The 18372-nt window shown below is 67.9% G+C and overlaps 2 protein-coding genes across 8 annotated transcripts; one reads left to right on the top strand and one right to left on the bottom strand.

Moving 5' to 3' along the window:
- The first annotated feature begins 151 nt into the window (after window positions 1-151).
- Window positions 152-5295, top strand: PRR7 (proline rich 7, synaptic). 3 transcript variants are annotated; one of them, XM_066329358.1, is made up of 3 exons: window positions 510-927; window positions 3886-4534; window positions 4637-5295. In XM_066329358.1, the coding sequence occupies exons 2-3, from the start codon at window positions 4231-4233 to the stop codon at window positions 5050-5052; spliced, it is 720 nt and encodes a 239-aa protein (XP_066185455.1). In that variant the 5' UTR covers window positions 510-927; window positions 3886-4230; the 3' UTR covers window positions 5053-5295. The 3 variants fall into 3 exon arrangements, with proteins under 3 accessions (XP_066185454.1, XP_066185455.1, XP_066185456.1); XM_066329359.1 differs by having other exon boundaries at window positions 512-927; window positions 4664-5295; XM_066329357.1 differs by having other exon boundaries at window positions 152-927; window positions 3886-5295.
- Window positions 5296-5397: 102 nt separating this feature from the next.
- On the bottom strand, window positions 5398-16652 carry DBN1 (drebrin 1). Of its 5 annotated transcripts, none has more exons than XM_066329331.1 (15): window positions 16492-16652; window positions 12302-12357; window positions 12088-12200; window positions 11830-11904; window positions 11606-11752; window positions 11325-11402; window positions 11086-11237; window positions 10885-10948; window positions 10701-10760; window positions 10437-10551; window positions 9129-9266; window positions 7950-8141; window positions 6403-6965; window positions 6222-6324; window positions 5398-6138 (listed from the first exon to the last, which is right to left on the bottom strand). In XM_066329331.1, the coding sequence occupies exons 1-15, from the start codon at window positions 16575-16577 to the stop codon at window positions 6068-6070; spliced, it is 2013 nt and encodes a 670-aa protein (XP_066185428.1). In that variant the 5' UTR covers window positions 16578-16652; the 3' UTR covers window positions 5398-6067. The 5 variants fall into 5 exon arrangements, with proteins under 5 accessions (XP_066185428.1, XP_066185430.1, XP_066185431.1 ...); XM_066329333.1 differs by having other exon boundaries at window positions 7995-8141; XM_066329334.1 differs by lacking the exon at window positions 9129-9266.
- Window positions 16653-18372: the final 1720 nt, after the last annotated feature.

The raw sequence follows: 18372 nt of genomic DNA, 5'->3' as shown, positions 1-18372 counted from the left end.
ATGGGAGCGGGCCGAGGAGGAGTTCTCACACTCAGAGGGGGCATCTTGGGGTAAAATCCAGGAATTTTCTGCAGCCGTGGAAGGAAGGAAGGCAGGTGGGGGGATGGGGATTGCTTGAGGATTGCTGTTCCAAACGCACCAGGCAGGAGGCTTGTGCTGCCCTCCTGGCACTGCCTGGGTCATGGCACCTTGGCACCAAAGGTCCTGGGGTCACCAGCCATGTTCGTGTGTCTGTCACATGTTCAAGGTGGCTCTGGGATAGAGCTGGGGTGTGAACAGAGCCATGGCCAGCCCTGAGCAGGGCAAGGAAGTGGCTCTGCCTGTCCTCACCTGCCCAGTGGTGCCCCAGCATTTGGGGAGGTGTCTCATCCCCATCCCTTTCCTTGCTGGGAGATACCGGCATGCAGATAAGGGGATGCTGGTGTATGTCCAGAGCTGGGCCACCTGAACCCTACGGACACGGGCGAGCTGTGGGGGGTCCTGAGCAGTGCCCCGTGCTGTGGGGCTGTGGCGGCAGCTCTGCACACCATTTTCAGGGGTGAAAGATGCTCTCAGCTGTTGCCTGGGCAACGGCTCCTCCTCCAGCCCACCATGTGGCTCGGGTAGCGCTCCCCCGCCTGCCTCCCCCCGCCGCCGTGGGGAGAAGGGGAAGGGGAAGGCAGCTCCCGGCCCCCGGCGCTGGCGGGGCCGGAGGCCTGGCTCCCTTCGCCCGCCCTTGGCCTGACCTGACGATGCCCGTGGACCCCACCGTGCCCCCCGTTCCTGCGGTCCCCATGCTTCAAGGGAGCACCCCGGCCCCCCCGCATGGCCGCAGCCCCCTGCCCGCCCTGGGTGCTGCTGGGGCACCCCCACAACCACCGAGCCGGCAGTGCCCGGCTGCCGTGGCCGCGCTGTGAGGTCGGATCGCAGGAGGCGAGTTCCAGCAAGGTGAGTCGGGGCCAGAGCCAAGGGGGCTGGGGGAACACATGGCCACTGCGGCCCTGCTGCGAGCGAGGCGGTGGCCGGACACCGGAGCCGCTGTGCCCGGCTGTGGTGGGAGTGGGCTGCCAGCACCCGGATTCCCCAGGTCATCCCCTGGCCGGGATGGAGGAAGTCCTTCCGGCCGGGCCCCGGCAGAACAATGCGCCGTGTGTGCAGCCGCAGCGGGCGCCTGCCACCCTGCCCACGGGGAGGAAACGGCGGCGGGGTCACGGCCTGCGTGGGGCACCCACACCCAGCGCCCACCCGCAATCTGGCGCGGCTCCACCCCGAAGCCACGCTGCCCCGCTCCTGCCACAGCTCCAGGGCGCGGCGAAGGGACAGCGGGGACTCTGGACCCCGAGCTTGGCGCAGTCCGATGGAGCCAGACGGGGGCCACGACCACCGGCCTCGGTTACGGCAGAAAAGAGCTGGTGACAACCCCCCGATGGCAAATGGCTGAGGGAGCCCTAGCTCAGGGACAATTGCCCAGGCCAGGCCGGCGAGGGGTCTGCTTGGGGGTACGGCACCCAAGGGAGCGGGGTGACCCCCCAAGACACCCGGTGCCATTTCGGTTCCTTGCTGTACTGGGGGGCCGGGCTGGCACCCCTGCCCTGCAGAGCCACGTGTCCCACTGCAGTGGCCAGGTGGGCTGTGGCAGGGGCTGGTAAGGTCTTGTCAGCGGCTGGGCTGCCTCCCTGCCTGTGGCTCTTTGCTGGCCGTCACCCCGGGGAGCAGGTAGCTGTCACCTCTTGAGGAGGCTGGGGATGGCATTGGGGGAACGGGTGGCAGCACCCCCGGGGTACCTCCAGGGCGAGTGCAGGGCTACCGACTGTGGGAGCCTGTGGCACCACCCCACCGGGCATCGCAGAGCCCTTACCCCACCCGGAGCGGGAGCCGCTACCCGGGAATCCCCGGCCCCCACCCCGTGCGGCTCCCGCGGCCACCCCCGGGGATGCCCTGGCCCTGTCGCCACCGGCATCCCGCCGCCGTTCCCCAGGGGCGGGGGATTCCCGTGGCAGTACCGGTGCTCAGCCGGTGGCCCCCGAGCGGCGGCGGGTCCCGGGGCGGGGGGTGCGGGGGGCCCGCGGATCCCTCCCCGAGCCGAGGGCGGGGCGGAGCGGCGGGGCGGGAGCCCGGGCGGGCGGGGCGGCGGCGGCGCGGGAGCGCTCACCGGAGACAAAGGCAGCGCCGGGAGGCGGCGGCGGCGCCGCGCACCGGGCGCGCACCGGGCCCCCTCCCCCGCCGCCCTATGGAGCCGCCGCCCGCCGCCTGAGCCACGTGCGCCGCCGCCGGTAACGGGAGCCGCGGAGGGAGCGGGCGCGGCGCCTCCGCCTGTTGCGCGGTGCGGGGGCAGCGGGGCCGGGGCGGGGGCGCGCGGCGCGTACCGGGGCGCGCATCTCCGGTCCGGCCCCGGCGGGAGCGCGCCCCGGGGGAGGTGGAGGAGGAGGATGAGGAAGGGGTGCCGCGCCCGGCGCGGGGAGCGGGGAGGTTCCCCGCCGGGGTGTCACCCTCTCCGCGGAGCCACCGGGCAGGGATACGATGCGGACAGCGGGCCCCAAGCCGTGGCCGGGGGCAGCGGGGCTGCCCGGGGCTACTGGCGGGGCCCGGCTCGGCGGCCGCTCCGCTCTCCGCCCGGCGTGAGTATCTCCAGCCCGGCCCCGCTCCTCCCCCAGCCCGCACGTCCCCGGCAGCCCCGCTCCCCCCGCACGCCCCAGCTGCGAACGCCCCCGGTCCGCGGCGCCGCCAGCCCGCCCTGCACCGCTTCCCGGTGTTTCCCCGGCCGTCATCCCGGGGCTCGACCCACGGCCCTTCCTGCACGGTACTTCTCCTCCTCGGGGATGCCCGGGATGCCCAGGCTGCCGGCGCGGAGCCTGTTGCAGCCGATGTGGCGAGGACTGCCCGAACCGAGCTGGCCTCAGCCAGGGCACCTCGTCCCCAGAGACCCACATCCCGGCTCTGCCTTAGCCCACGCGTTTGTCTGCGTGATGGAGCAGCCCCCACTGCCCGCCGGAGCGTGGCCGGGGCCCCCGGCTCCTTCCTTCTCCATCGCTTTTTCCTTCCGCTGGACTCGGCCCTCTGGCCCCGCCGGCACTCTCAGCACGCGGTGGCCCTGCCGTGGTCCCTTGCCGGCAGCGTGGCCCTGCCCCGCAGGGTGATGGAGCACCCCGTGCCCCTTCGCCCTTCTCCGAGGGAGTGACGGTGTCGCCGTGGTCACTCGGCTGCCGTCGCTGAGGCTCATCCTCCTCCCTGCTGCTGAACCCATTTTCTCCCACACCACCATAATGAGAATCCTGATGGGTGCTTACATGCCTGCCTGCGATCACCCATGGGTGCTGCTCACTGAGGAGCAGAGAGGCCCCTTTGACATTTGATGCTTGGCTGGGTGTGACCGAGCAGTCACCCTGCCTAAAGGGCAAAGGTGATGGTTCCCATCACCAGCACCCCTGGTCCTGCCTTGCTGTGTTGGGGTGCCACCATCCCCAGTGGCTGCGAGGCCACCAATGGCACGTGCTCCTGCAAGTGCCACGTGCCGCAGGCAATCGGCATCTCTGCTGGTCCCTGCCTCTCTCCGGGTCACCCTCCTGTGTGGCAGCACAGGGATGAGCAGCCTGGGCTCAGCAGCCAATCTAGGGTGCACTGGGTGGGCAGGAGAAGGGGATCCCAGTGGGCACCCCGTGATCTCGAAGATGATGTTGTGGGACCACAGCATCCGTCTCGCACCCCAAGGTGCCCAGCAGTGCAGCAGACGATTCTAGGAGGGCTGTGCAGGTTTGCATCCGTGGGGATGATGGCGGGGGGTGCATGGGGGTGCCAGGCACGGTTCCCCCCGGGCTGCGGGCGCTGCGGCGCATGTGGAGCGAGTCACCATGGGAACAGGGCGTCCACGTTTCCGTGTCGCTCACGCTCGCGTCTGTCTCGTTGCAGGGCCCCCACCCCGGCGGTCCCCCCCCAGCGATGGGCAGCGGGACCCCGGCAGCCCCGTCCCCCCGCCGCCCGCCCCGCCGGCCCCCCGCCCCGCCGCCCGCCCGGCGCACCCAGGCCTGACCCACCCGCTCCAGCCCCCCCCAGCTCCATGGCGAGGACGGACCCCTGACGGCAGGCGCGCCCGCGGGCCAGAGGAGACGGCGCCGGGCACGGCCCGGGGAGATGCCCTCGGCGGCCCTGACAGCATCGGGTCCTCCCTGACCCTGCCGCCGCCCTGAGCATCCCGTCCCCCCATCCCGAGGGCAGGGAGAGGCGGGGGCCTCCCCGCCGGGGCCGGCTGCCAAGATGGTGATGTCCCAGGGCACCTACACCTTCCTCACCTGCTTCGCGGGCTTCTGGCTCATCTGGGGCCTCATCGTGCTGCTGTGCTGCTTCTGCAGCTACCTGCGGCGGCGGGTGAAGCGGCAGCAGGAGGAGCGGCTGCGGGAGCAGAGCCTGCGCGCCTTGGAGATGGAGCCGCTGCACTACGAGGGTTACGGGGGCAGCCCCCCCGGCATCGCCATTCCCCACCGCCTCCGCCTCGAGCCCCACCATCACCATCATCACCCCCACCACATCCCACCCCCCCGGCCCTGGAGCTGCCGGCACGGTAAGGAGCAGGGAGGGGCTCTCGCATCCCCGGAGCACGTGCGTCCTCCTGTTTTGGGGGGGATACGACGTGAGAGCCGGGGCGCAGCGCTGACGGCAGCAGGGGTCCGGGGGGGGCTTTGCCTTGCAGAGTCGGACCTGTCAAAGCCGCCGTGCTATGAGGAGGCGCTGCTGATGGCGGAGCCCCCCCCGCCGTACAGCGAGGTGCTGATGGACACTCGGGGGCTCTACCGCAAAATCAACGCCCCTTTCCTGAGCCATGAGAGGCTGGAGAAGCAGGAGCAGCCTCCCAGCTATAAACCCCTTTTCCTCGACGCCGGCTACGGTTCGGCGCTGCACTTGCCCCGTTCAGCCAGCCCCGGCCCTGCCTGCCCGGACCTCTACCTGCAGCAGGAGTGCTCCCCACGCATGTTTCCCAGCTGGACGGACTCGGAGCTCAGCAGCAGGGACACCTACGAGACGGGACCCTGGCACCTCCCGGTCTCCATGCCCCTCTTCGGCAGGACTACCGCTGTCTAACGGCGGCCGCGGGGGACGCCCGGACCTTGCCATACACCTGGGGGGTGGGGGGCTTTTGGTTGCTCGTGTCCCCCCAGGGACACCCGCCCCGACGCGGGCCATCGCCGCCGGCGCGGAAGGGGCTGGTTCCCCGTCTGGCCCCCGCCGGCCCCCCCATGGCCGGGGGCGCTGGGGACCCGGACTCTGCTCTGTTTCTTAAATTTTTTGTTTGTTACAGTTTGAGAATAAAAGTTTGTGGCTCGGGTTTGCCTCCTGGCGGGCTGGCATGGTGGGACCGCCCCCTCCCCAAGGCAGCCGTAGCCCCCCCCATTCCCAGCCCTCCCTGCCGCCCCAGCAGGCTGCAGCCCCCGTGGGAGACGCTTTATTTATTAACAGACATGAGCACACCGCCGGTACAGAACTTGTGCTTTCCAAAAAGTTTCCAGGGGGAATGGGGGGAAGAGGGGCCAAGCAGGGGCCAAGCAGGGGGAGGACGGGGCTCCCAGCAAAGGAGTGGGGAAGGGGTAAAAGCCCCCACACCAGCTCCCTGCCGGGGTTTGTGGGGGGGGACGCCGCTGGCTGCAGCCTTGCCTCGGTCGGGTCATTTTATTGCCATATTCATTTATTATTATTATTATTATTTCTTCTTGTTTTTTTTCTTTGAACTCGTGCAAAGTACTGGGGGGGGCTCCCGGGGAGGGGGGGGGCACGAAGAGAACGAGGACCCTGTCCCACAGCCGGGCAGGGGATGCGAGCGTGTGTCGTCCCCCCCAAAGGGGCGCTGGGGTATCGGGTGGGGTCTGCTAAGGGAGGGCTGGGGGGGTTGACACGGCTCCTACCGACAACTTAAAAAAGAAAGGAGAAGGGGGGGCTGTAAAAGATGCCCCGGGGCGGGGTTGCAGCGGGGCGGCCGCCACCTGGAGGCCTCATCCTGCGGGGCCCCAGAGGGGTGAGGGGGGCCCGGCCCCCGGCTGCAGCCCCCTCGTGCCCCGCGCCGGCCGGGGCGGGCTGCCGGTGCCGGCAGCGGGGCCTGGGCTTACAGGGCCCCCCCAAAGCTCTCCTCTTCCTCGGGCAGAGGGTCTGCATCCCAGCACGTGATGTCGATCTCTGGAGGACAGGGAGAGGGGGTCAGGATGGATTGGAGTGCCCCAGAGAGGGACAGGCTCCCCCTCCGCACTGGCCTCACTCACCTGGGGGCTTGTTGTAGAAGACGGGCTGGGGGGCTTTGGCCGACAGCTCCTCGGGCGGGGGCACCTCCTCCTCCTGGGACTGGCTGAAGTAGCCCTCGCTGGCCTGGGGGGGTGGGGGCAGGTTGTCAGGATCCCCCCAGCCACCCATCACCCCCTGACTTCTCCCCACGGTGATGCTCACCTGCTCCCCACGACCCGGTGTCCCATCCTTGGGGGCCATCTCCCCATTGGTAATGGGGGGCGTCTCTCGGCCCGGGGTGTCTTCCTGGGGCGTGTGCTGGCAGCCCAGGTCCTGGGACTGGGGGTCTCCCTCACCAGCTGCCTCCTCCTCATCCTCATCCTCCTGCTCCGCGTCGCAGAAGGTGGCAGGGGGTTCAGGCAGCTCATCCAGGCTCAGCAGGGCCCCCTCTTCAGGCAGCATGGCCGGGGGTGTCTCGGGGACAGGGGCAGCAGGCAGGGGCCAGGCAGCTGGGGGAGTCACCCCGTCACTCTGCCACAGGTCGATGAGGCTCTCAGGGTTGGGGGCTTCCCCAGTTTGGGGTTCGTCAGCCGCGGGTGGCAGGGAGGGCTCGGTGGGCTCCAGGGTCACCAGGTCCCCCAGGGCATCACCCCCCGCTGTCCACACTGGCCTGGGACTGGGCTCATCCCCGGGGGGCTCGATGGCCTTGTCCTCGGGCCCCGGGAAGGGCCAGTGCTGCTCGGGCGTGGCTGGCCCGGGCTCCTGCGCGCTGGGGCTGGGGGACTCTGCAAGGAGGGGACAGCAGTCAGTGGGGACAGACAACCTCATTCAGGGCTGGGGGTCACCCGGGGACAGGAATGCAGCTCAGGGGGATTTAGAGTCCCTTTGACTGGGCACAGTAGAGGGAATGCTGCAAGGACGGATGGGAGTGGGTGGGCAGGGAGAGGACTGTGGCATGCATCGGGGGAGTGAGGGGACAAGGGGAGGGACAAGGTGATCCCCTGGGGAATGGCAGGGAGGCAGAAAGGGCTGTGGAGGGAGCGGGAGAGGAGCCCTGAGAAGATGCACAAGGGAAAGCTGGGATGCGCCAGAGGATGTCAGGGGGCCAGTGGGGCCGCAGCTGTGACACATGGTGACAGCAGCAGAGCTGGCTGGGGTGCCCTGGGGACGCAGTGGGGAAGAGGGGGTGCACAGAGGGATACAGCAGCCCTGGAATGGACATAGGGCAGGACGGCGCAGACTGGGCAGCATTGCACTGGGGGACCCAGCAGAGACAGCAGGGCTGCACTGGGGGATGCAGCAGGGAGGGCCAGCATGTACAGAGCAGGGGGAATGCACTGGAGAGGGGGGATGCATGCCGAGGGGTGCAGCAGAGACAGCAGGGATGCACTGGCATTAGAAAATGCACTGGAGGTGGTAAGAATGCAGCAATGACGGCGGGGCTGCACTGGGGGATGCAGCAGAGACGTCGCGGATGCAGCGGCACGGAGCAGCAGGTACGGCGGGGATGTGCTGGGGGACACAGCAGAGGAAATGGGGATATGCCGAGGGATGCAGGCAGGACAGCACGGATGCACTGAGCCATGCAAGGGCAGCTGGGGGGGCTGCAGCAGAGCCAAGGGAGCTGCAGCAGGGATGCGCTGTGGGACCCAGCGGAGGCAGGCGGGATATGCCAAGGGACACGGACGGGACAACACGGATGCCCTGAGCCATGCAAGCGCGGTTGGCGGGGCCGCAGCAGAGTTGAGGGGGCTGCAGTGGGGACGCACCCGGCAGCCCTGGGCAGGGGGAGGCAGCGCCAGCCCTGCGCCCACCTTTGGGCGTTGCCGGCGTCTGGTCAGCGGGCGCGCGGGTGGTGCCCGGTTCGCCCAGCGGCGTGGCGGCCGGGCTGGCGGCCGGGCTGGACTCGCAGGGGCTGCAGCCCGCTGCCGAGGCCTTGCGGAAGGCGTCCGACTGGCTGCCTGCAGACAAGGGAGACGGGGTGGCGTGGGGGGGCTGCCAGCGTTGAGAGGGGGATCCAGCACCCCAGCATTGCTCCTGCCCCACACCAACCCAGCTGTGAGCTGCCAAGTGTGTATCACTGTGTGCCTGACACCACATGGTCCCCTCCTGGGTGATGGGGTGGAGGCTTCTGTGGGTGTAGCAACCACCATGTCCCCTCCAGGTGTTCTCACCACCCCCATGAGTTTCAGCCCCCACATCTGCTGGGCAGGGGGACAGGCAGCCTCATATCTGCCATTGTGCACACTGACTCTGCCCACACGTCACTCAGCTGTGCCCTCGCACAGCCTTTGTGGGCACAGCTCTGTGCCCTGTCAACTGTGCCTGAGGGAGCACAGCCCTACATGGCCCCTGGAACCACCTAGTCCCTTCTGCCCCATTGGCACAGCCCCACACATTCCTGGGCACAGCCTTTTCCACACTGCCTAATGCTGCCCCGTGGGCACAGACCTGCATGGTCCGGGGCAGAGATGTCTCTTTCCCTTTTGCCCCATCAGCGCATGATTCTGGCACAGCCTTTTCCACACTGCCCCACCCTGCCCCATGGGCACAGTCCTGCATGATCCAGGGCACAACTGTCCTATACACTGCTACCCACAGGCAGACACTTCCCTGTGCCCACTCGACCCCATGGGCGCAGTCTATTCCATCCCAGTGTGGACCATCACCTCCCCAGACACAGCTCTACCCTGTCCCCGTTTGACCCATGGGCACAGCCTGCCCTATGTCCCCCCACTTCAGGGGCACAGGGACCAGCATTGGGCCAGCCCCAGGAGGGGCACGGTCCCCGCCTGGGTGCCCGTCCCCCTCGGGGTGCCCGTCCCCCTCGGGGTGCCCGCGCTGCCGCCGCTGCCGGTCCGGTGTGCCGTGGGGCTGGGGGGGCTGTGGGGCAGCTGCCCACGGCTCGACCCCCGGAGCTGCGCGCCCGGGAGCTCCCAGCTACCTACATGGGAAGAAAGAGGAGAGATTTGGAGTGCGGTGGCAGGAGATATAGGGAAAGGGGGTCCGTGGGGGGGAGGAGGAGGAGGAGGAGGAAGAAGGTGGCCCACTGTCAGCTGTCTTTATGAAAGGACAGTGCAGACGACCTGTGAGAGAAAGACAGACAGACGAACGGACGGACGGAAAGAGAGAGAGAGAGAGCAAAGAGATGGGTCAGTCCCTGCTCAGCACAGTCATGGCGGGGCTGGAGCACCAGGGCACCGGGATGGGAGCACAGCAGGGTGGAAGGCAGCATGGTGGGAGAATGGCAGGACAAGAGGATGGAAAGGCAGCAGGACAGAAGGATATGAGGCAGCACTGCCTGGCCATGTGGGGAGAGAGGCCAGGACACAGCCGTGGGACCAACTGTCTGCTCAGCCACAGCGCAGCCCCACAGCGTGAATCCACGGCACAACCCACGGCATGGCCAGAACACACAGCCCACAGCACGACCCACGGCACAACCCCACAGCACTGCCCCGAGGCACAGCACCACGGCACAACCCCACAGCACATCCCCACGGCACAGCCCATGGCACAACCCATGGCACACCACACAAGAATACACGTCACAGGCTCCCTCCCAGCACAGCCCCACGGCACAGCCCCCCAGCACAGCACCATGACGCAGCCCCATGGCTGGAGGCGCCCACCAGGACAGACAGCCCTTTCCAAGATTCACAGAAAGAGTCCCAGCAGTGGATCTCAGACTGTGGGGCAGCCCAGCTTCTCCATGGGGCACTCCTTGCCAGCTGGCAGCACCCTGAGCACCCCCACATCTGCCTTACTCTCTCCTGCTCCTTTTAGCTACCACCATGGGATGTATTCCCAAGCCATCCGTGGACCTCCAGTTGCCCACCCCTATGCACTAACCACGCTGCCAGCTTGGCTGTGGGCACAGTGCTATGACAGGTGAGTGGACAACACCCAGCAGGGAGCAGGGTGAGGCCCATTTTGCTGAAGACGACCTGATATCCAGCCCCTGACAAGCTGCCCCAGCTGCAGGAGCCACATGAGGTTGCAGAGGCAGTGGCGGTGATGGTGGCAGTGATGGTGGCACAGCAGAGCAGGACGTCCCCTGCCATCCTCATACCCTTGCCACCCAGAACCATAGTGCCAGTGATGGCAGAGGGTACAACCCCTCCCCACATTGCATCCCTGGTCTTTCCATGTCCCAACATGGGATATGCAACCCGTTGAGCTGTGACACTGAACTCACCTGTGCCCTGGTCTCCTGGTGCCCACCCCTGTGCCCACAGCTCCCCACTGCCCCTCACCTGTCCTGTGGCTGCCTGGTGAGACAGCATCGCTACTGCCTGATGCCACCCGCTCCTGCTGCTTGAAGAATTCCCGGGGGTTGTCAGGCCGCTGAGCGATGATGGCAGCAGCCTCCTGTGGGGATGGGGGAGGCTGAGCCCCACTGCCCCAGTGGGCTGTGAGACCACCCTCCATGCATCCCGCAGCTGCATTCCCATCTAGCTGTGGGCACTGCTGGATGGAGAGTGAGGACCAGCACTGGGCAAGGCCATCACCACACTCACCTCCACCTCTGACTCCGATTTCCTAAACTGCTGCCTGTCGTCCTCCTCTTGCTGGTCCCCCTGGGAAGAGACACAGCATCACCTCCCAGCCCCAGGCACCCGGCTGGGGAAAGCCCTTCCCTGGGAGTAATGCCAGTTGTAGCCTCAGCTCTGATCCTGGCCCCAGTCCCACCGTAGCACTTACAAAGATGGACTGCTCCTTCAGGCGCTGCCGGGCCTCCTCCGCCTCCAAACTCTGCTGCTTCCGCCTGCAACGGGGAACGGGAGAGGCGCTGGGCATCGGCTCCAGACAGCCCCTGCCCCAACCCCAGCCTGTGAGGGACACCCGTGTGCCCACCCAGCCACTCACAGCCCATACCCACATCCCACCCAGCCCCAGCCGTGCCTGTGCTCCTCGATCTGCTCCTCACGCTCCCGGTAGCGCCGTTCCCGCTCCTCCTGCTCCAGCCGCTCCTGCTCCATCCGCTCCTGCTCGAACCGCAGCCGGGCATCCAGGGCCTTTTTCCGCTCTTCCTCCTTGCGCAATTCCTCCTCTTTCTGGTGGGGGGGATGAATGAAGGGGTTGCCCGTCAGCCAGCCAGCAGCTCACCCTGCTCCCTGGGGAGATGTCCCTCCGTGTCCCACCTTTGCCTGTTCCCAGAACTGCTCCCGGTTGAGCCGCTTCATCTCCACGGTGGCATCGGTTTTCTGGTAAGTGGTGCCCTGGGACGGAGAAGAGGCAGGGGGCGGTGGAGGGGCTGGGATCAGTGAGGGGGGCAACAGTAAGCGGCACACGGGGTGAGGGGCTGCAGCAGACAGGAGCCCCAGGTGGGAGGGACAGCCCAGTGCCGCCACCATCACCAGCAACGCCACGGGGACATTACCACGGGGACATTACCACGGGGACATTACCACGGGGACATTACCACGGGCTCGGCGTTCTCGTCCTCACGCAGCCGCAGGCGATGCAGCACCGGGCTGGAGACACGGGCCAGGCCATTGGAGAGCCGCTGCCCGATGGCCCCTGGGTCAATGTCCTCCACGCTGCTGGCATTGACGATGACATCGACGCCCTAGGGGGGTGCAAGCAGCCATCAGGGTTAAGGGTCAGCGCCCTGGCAACGTCTTCCCCTTCCCCAGCCTCACCCACCTGGAAGAACTCCGCAATCTTGGCTACATGGCTGGCACAAGCGCATTTGCGGGCATCCGGCACATCCTCACCCACCTGTGGCAGCCAGAGAGGGATTGAGCTGAGAGGGGCAGCAGGGTGACCCCCACCCCACTGACCACAGCGGAGCAGCAGGACTGTGGGGCATCCACAGCCCCTGGCCACTGCCAGCTCCCTCACACCCAGCTGTATCCCTGTGGACACAGCACAGCCCCCCCTCAGCATGGACCCCAGACTCACCCAGTTGACGAGGACATATTTGGGAAGCACGGCCTGGGGGTCCTTGACGCTGCAGAAGCCATACATCACCTTCTGAATCTCAAAGTGGCCGGAAAGCTCCAGCAAACCTCCACCTAGCACAGCACCGTCAGCCCACGTGCACCCAGCACCAGGAATGGGTGACAGGGAAAAACACCACCACAGGTGAGCCAGTGGAGGGGACAGAGGACCTTACCTCCAGACGCTGCCAGCTTCAGGTCATCAGAGCCATCCTCGTATGTGTAGAGTGCCCTGGGGAGACACCAAGGGTGAGCCAAAGCCAGGAGGAGTGTGGGACACCCCCAACCTCCACGTCCTGTTTACACTGAGGTCAGGAGCATGTCCTGGGGTCTCACTGCTTGTCCCAAAACTAGCACACAGCCACAACAACCCCTTGTCCAACAATCAACAGCACCAAGACCCAGAGTGCCAGACAAGGCAGACAAAATGTGGGGCAGAGTCTATTCCCAAACCCTCGGTGGCAGCTGTGGGGGAGGGTCCCAAGTTTGGGGACAGAATAGTCACTTGGGCACACGGACTCACTGACTGCAGTGCTGCCAGCTAACTAACACAGTCTCACAGCAACTTGCTTGCCCATCCCTGTCCCCTCACGACCCTTCCAGCTACTGACCAGGTTTGGGGACAACCCTGTGCCCCAGCAAGGACCTGGGTCCACTCACGTGCCTGGCTGCGTGAGCTACCAGCCCAGCAGGCACCAGGCTGGGGGAGGACGCCAGAGCACCAGCAGCAGCAAATCAATGAGCCGCCAGAGTGTGATGGGGCCGTCATGGAGACTGTTCCTTGGAAACCATTCCCAGCTGATGGGAAACTCCCTGTCGCTCCCACCGTGCCCTGGCCAGCCCCTCTGGGGGCTCCGCGGGGACCCCCACCAGCCAGCACCTCCCCAGAGGCACACAGCCAGCGACGGAGGGGAGACCACGCATGCCAAATTGGTCCAGGGCGGGTGGGCGAGGGGACGGATGTCACTAGGCAACCAGCATCCTCCATCGCCATGGCAACCCCCCCATCCCAGCTGGGATGCAGCTCGCCCCGATGACGAGGTGATTAGTGGAGGGCAGCGGGGGAGGCAGGCAGGCAGTGGGGACCTGCGGGGCCTGGCAGGCACCCAAACCTGCCTGCCACCGTCACGCGCTGCACCCGGAAAGCCAGGGCCGCCCGTGCTGGATCCCCCACATCCCTGTACCGCCGCGGGTGGGCGGCTCTGCCGATCAGCATTCGGCTGGTGGTGCCCGCACGGAGCTTCTCAGAGCCCCAAAATCCCCGCTGCGCCGAGCAGAGCCGTCCTCGCTCAAGCCTGCGGCTTCAATCCACAGCCTGGGGAACAGGAATTGAGCGTCGCTACGGGCAGAGCCACCCCCAAAACGGGGCCATGGCTGGAGCTAAAAAGCAGGGGGAAGGCAGGCAGGTGCCTAAGAGGGAGAGGGCCTCCACCCCCAGCACCCGCCACCCCCCGAGCCCCTGGCAGGGAGCCGCAGATAATTGCACCAACAAGATTGACTTTAATCCGCACATCCCGATCCCGCTAATCGGCCGCCCCAGCCGGCGCCAGCTTCCAGGCCTGGAACAGCTGCAAAGTGCCGTCTGAGACGGCTGTGACAGGGAAGGGTGGCAAATGCAGCCCCTGATCCCCCAGGAACGGGGGAGGATGGCAGCAGTTTGGGGGAGCCCAGGGCAGCGAGTTGGAAGCTGGCAGGGTGGCATGCAGTTGGCAGCAGGCAGGAGAAAAGAAGTAGGGCAGAGCCACAGTATCACTGCCTGGGGAGCCCTGTGGGTGCTGGGGCACCCACTGCCTGCTTTTCTTCCCCAGAACCCTGCCATGCTGGGTGATATCTGAGCATAAGGCAGCTGCCTGCACCGGGGGCTGCTCCCAGGGCAGATGGGGCTTGCTGTGGACACAGCTCAGCAGCACAGCCTGACTCCACGCCAGGATGGAGGTTTCCATTCCAGGAGACATGGAAGCCATGCTGGGGCCAGTAGCATGCCCAGGGGCGCCTCCAGGGACCCACAGCCCAACAGCATCACCACAACCCCTGGCAGTGGGGACCAGCTGTGTCACAGCGGGTGCTGTCAGCACCATGCATTGCTTACCCCGCTTCCATGGGCTTTAATCCCTCCACCGAACCCATACAGCCCTTTCCCCCACCCCCGGGCTCCAGGTATGTGGGTCACCCGTGGGTGGAGATGCCCCGTGCAGCCCGGGGGGGCTCCCTGCAGCCGGGGGGCTCCACTGAGGATCCCTCATCACCCCAGCCGAAGACATCGCGGCCCCGCTGCCCTCGCGTGGCCCCGCTGCTCACCGGCGTAGGCAGAGCAGCACCCCCGGGTGCCAGAACGGGGCTCCCGAGGCAGCCCACCCCCCATGCCATGGCCAGGGAGGGGTCACATCGCCCCACCCTCCCGCCCCAGCCCCGACACATGTGTTTCCAATGTGGCTGGGAGCTCCAGGGAGTCGGCGTGCTCAGAAAGCAGCACCAAATTCCTTTCCGATCGAGTAATGGGCCCCAGCAGCCTTCGCGGGGCCGGGCAGGGGGAGGGGATGCTCGGACCCTCCAGGACCGGGCTGGAGCAGGGGGAATCCCAGACTAAACAGAGGGATCCCGGCCGGGCAAGAGCGTGGCATTCCCCGGTACCGGCCCAGGGCCAGGCTCTGGCACGGTGTCCTCCCAGGCAGCTCCCTGCTCAGCCAGGCTGGGCCCTCCTCCCCGTGGGACTGTCCCCATCACCTTGCCCGGTGCAGCCCCACCAGCATCACCCCTCATCCCGCACCCCCGCAGCGCCCTGCAGAGGGGATGCTGTCCCACAGGCACTGAGTGGAGGCACAGGTGACAATGGGATGGAGAGGCTGGGGACGACGAAGCGGCTGGGGACGACGGAGCAAAGTCAGCCCCATCGATGGGGATGGCAGGGGATCGCTGCCTGGCCGGGATCAGAGTTGGAGGTGTTTGTGAGGGAGCCGCCACGGGGACTCGCCTTCCCGGGAACCGATTCTGCTGCTCTCAGCAGCTTTGGCAGGGACGGCTCCTTTGCAGCGGATGCCGGGAAGCGAGATGTACCCAGGGCTGACAGCTGCCGCCTGGCCGGCAACACACACGGCGCTTGCCCACAGCGCCCTTGGGGCGACAGCGGGACTGTGGGGCCCTCCCGAGACCCCCGGGGGCTGGCGGGCACCTCGACCTGCCCAGGCCCTCACAGCCCTGTCCTGAGAGCAGGGACCTGTCCAGAGACAGACGTCTGATCAGCTGGGTTGTGGGTGCAGCCCAGCTGGGAGGTGGGAGTCCCCGGATGGGTGGTGGGTGTCCCCGGATGGGTGGTGGGTGCCCCTGGCTGGATGGTGGGCGCACAGTTGCCCCCCCCTACCTCCCGCCCCCCACCAAAAGCATCATGCACAGCATGCACCCAGCACCCCACGCTGTCCAGCTCTGCCCAGGGAGATGCGCTCCAGCGTGCCGGCAGCATTCCCAATTCGCATGCCAGAGGCACCCTGGAGGGCAGGGAGGGGAGCGCGGAGCAGATGGCCCCAGCCAGCCTCCCGGCACCCGGCTGGGCTGGGAGATGCGGGTGGGCTGGCAGTGGGTGATGCTTCCTGCAGCGGGCCTGGATCCAGCCGGCCCCGACACCGGGTGGCCCTCACCGGGGTGCGGGCAGGACGAGCAGCCGGGGGGCCCAGGGGAGAGAACCACTCCCCGACTCAGCAGCAATCCCAGCCCCGCGGGGCAATCCCGGGCCGAGCACCATGACCCCCTAGGGATGTGGCAGCCCAGGAGCTTTGGGGAATCTGAGGGTAGCGGGACCGGCGGGGGATGCTCGGTGCCCCCGCGGCCTCAGGCCTCGCTCCGTCGGGCAGCGGGACCGCCCGCTGCCGGGATACCGGTGGGGCCGGTCGGGAGCAGAACCGGTCGAGAGCGGGGCCGGGCTGGGGGCGCCCCGATCCCTTCCCCATCCCCCGTCCTCCGGGCGCCCCTGCCCGCGGCTCCTGCTCCAGACAATGGCGAGGAACCGGTGCCGGGCCCAGCAGCCGGGAGCCCCACGGGGCCCTCCCCGCCGTGCGCGAATTCCCCCGCTCCCCGCTCTCGCTGCCCGGCCGGGGGTCGGACCGGGCCGTGCCGGGGACTCCCGGCGCTCGCACGTGCCGGCCCGGCGCAGACAAAGCGGGGACCGCGCCCCGGCCCGGTGCGGCGGGCAGGTGCGGGCACCGGGGGCGGCGAGCCGGGCACACCCCCCGCCGCCCCGCCCGCCTTTGTGTGCCGGGGCTCCCGGGGACGGCGGGGGGCGCAGCGCCGGGCGCGGCCGGTGTTACCGGGCGGCTCCGTGCACAAAGGGCGGCGGCGGCGGGGACAAAGGGGCGGCGGCGGCGGGCGCGCTCACCAGTCGGTGGGGCTGTCCTCGCCGATCACGTCCTGGTAGGAGGCGAGCAGCTCCAGGCGGTGCGCCGCGAAGCCGACGCCAGCCATGGCGGGGCCGGGATGCTGCCGGGGGACCGGAGGGACCGGCCGCCTGCCCGCCTCCGAGACACTGCCGCAGCGGCCGGGCGGAGGGGCGAGCGGCGGGGAGGCTCCGCCCGCCGCCGCGCCCGGTCCTAGCGCCGCGAACGGCGGCCCCCTCCCCTCCCCTCCGCCCCCCCGCCCGGCCCCCGCCCCCGCCGCGCCCTCGGGGCGCCCCCAGGGCACCCCGCCGGCCGCGCCGCCCGGCCCCGAGCCGGGACCCCGGGGGTGCGGGCAGCATCGCCCCCGCCCCGGGCCGCCCCCGCGCACAGCTCGCCCCCGGGATCCCGCAGCTCGGGCTCTGCTCTGCCCCCGCAACACCGCGCTCCGGGCCATCCCCCGCCCCAGGGACACTGAACCCCGGCTCAGCTCCTCCTGGGAACGTGCACGCCCGGTGATTTCGCATCCCGGGCTCTCCTCCGCCCTGAGGACCCCGCATCCTGTGCTGTCCCTCCTGGGAACTTGCACTCTAGAGACCTCTCGTGCTGGGTGGTCCTCTCCATCCCCAGACTCTCCCCTGCCCCACATCCTCTGCACCCAGGGGACGTGGGACACCGGGTTTCCTGTGCCCTCTGCTGCCCGACGCCGAGCCCCTGTGTCCAAGGTTTCCTCTCCAAGGACACGGCACCGTAGGCTTTGCCCTACACACCCAGCCATGCACTCGTTGCTTGCCCAAGGGGTCAGCGGACACAGCCCTTTTGGGAACCTCTTTGCTGCCCGTCTGCCCCTCCATCCCCACTGCTCCCAAGCCCCAGATCCTTTCAGAACGCTGCCAGGTTGTGTCCGCAAGCACCTTTTCCAGGTTTTGCCTCTGTATGAACCCATAGCTGGTTTTGCGCTGACCCGCGCAGGGCTCTGCAGGGGTTCCCAGCCAGGTCCTAAAGCTCCTGCCAGGACAGGCAGCGATTCCGTCCCTGGCACTGCCCCCAGCCTGGACCAGTACCGAGCTGGAGGGGTCTCTGTGCTAGAGCAGCAATGGATAGCGCACAGGGCCCGATTCCTGCAGGTTGAGGATGTTGCTGAAGTGACCCAAGACAAGCCCTTAACAGCAGCCCGTAGATGACCCCAGAGGGACATGGGACAAGGTGCCGCGGGTCCTTGGCTGTGCTGCCCTCTCCCCCCACGCTCCCCTTGCACCAGCAATTTCCGAGCGAGGCCAGAGCGGAGCCGCCCTAAGAGGCTGGGAGAGTTTGGGAGCAGCTGTGGAGCAGCTGCCGGGGCCAGCGCGGGGGCTGGGGCCGGGGCAGGCGCCCCACAAGCGGCTCAGATGGCTTTGGGGGTGGATGTGGTGGGATCCTGCCCAGGGACGTGGTGGGAGCTCTGAGCCTGCCGCCGCCAGGCTTTGTTCTCGGAGCAGCGAGGCTGCAGCCCCTCCCCAGGCTCCACCTCCGCAGCCCACCCGAGACCCTCCTTCCGCTGCCTGTGCACAAGCTCCTCACATGGTGCGCAGAGCTGGTGGGCAAGAGATGCCCTTGGCAAAGCGCAGAGGCACCTTGGGTGGTAGAGGCGTCATCAGGAGGGCCCAGAGGCAACATCAGAGCCAAGCCCCCCACGAGCTCAGACCTTGCAGTGGCACAAGGGGATGTTTGGCTCTCCCCCGGGGAAAGGCAGGTTGGCTGTAGCACCCTGGCTCTGCTCCGCAGCTGGGCACCCCGGGGCTGATCCGGCAGAACCTGTTTCCAGATCGTGCTACCCCAGCAGGCTCCGTCCCGCACCACTGCCTGCCCCTGCCCCTTTCCTGCCCTCCACTCACGGGTTGCTGTCC

Source organism: Sylvia atricapilla, chromosome 14 (genome assembly GCF_009819655.1).
Source record: "Sylvia atricapilla isolate bSylAtr1 chromosome 14, bSylAtr1.pri, whole genome shotgun sequence".
In the NCBI taxonomy this organism is placed as follows: Eukaryota; Metazoa; Chordata; class Aves; order Passeriformes; family Sylviidae; genus Sylvia; species Sylvia atricapilla.
This window is presented reverse-complemented; position numbering and strand designations above follow the sequence as displayed.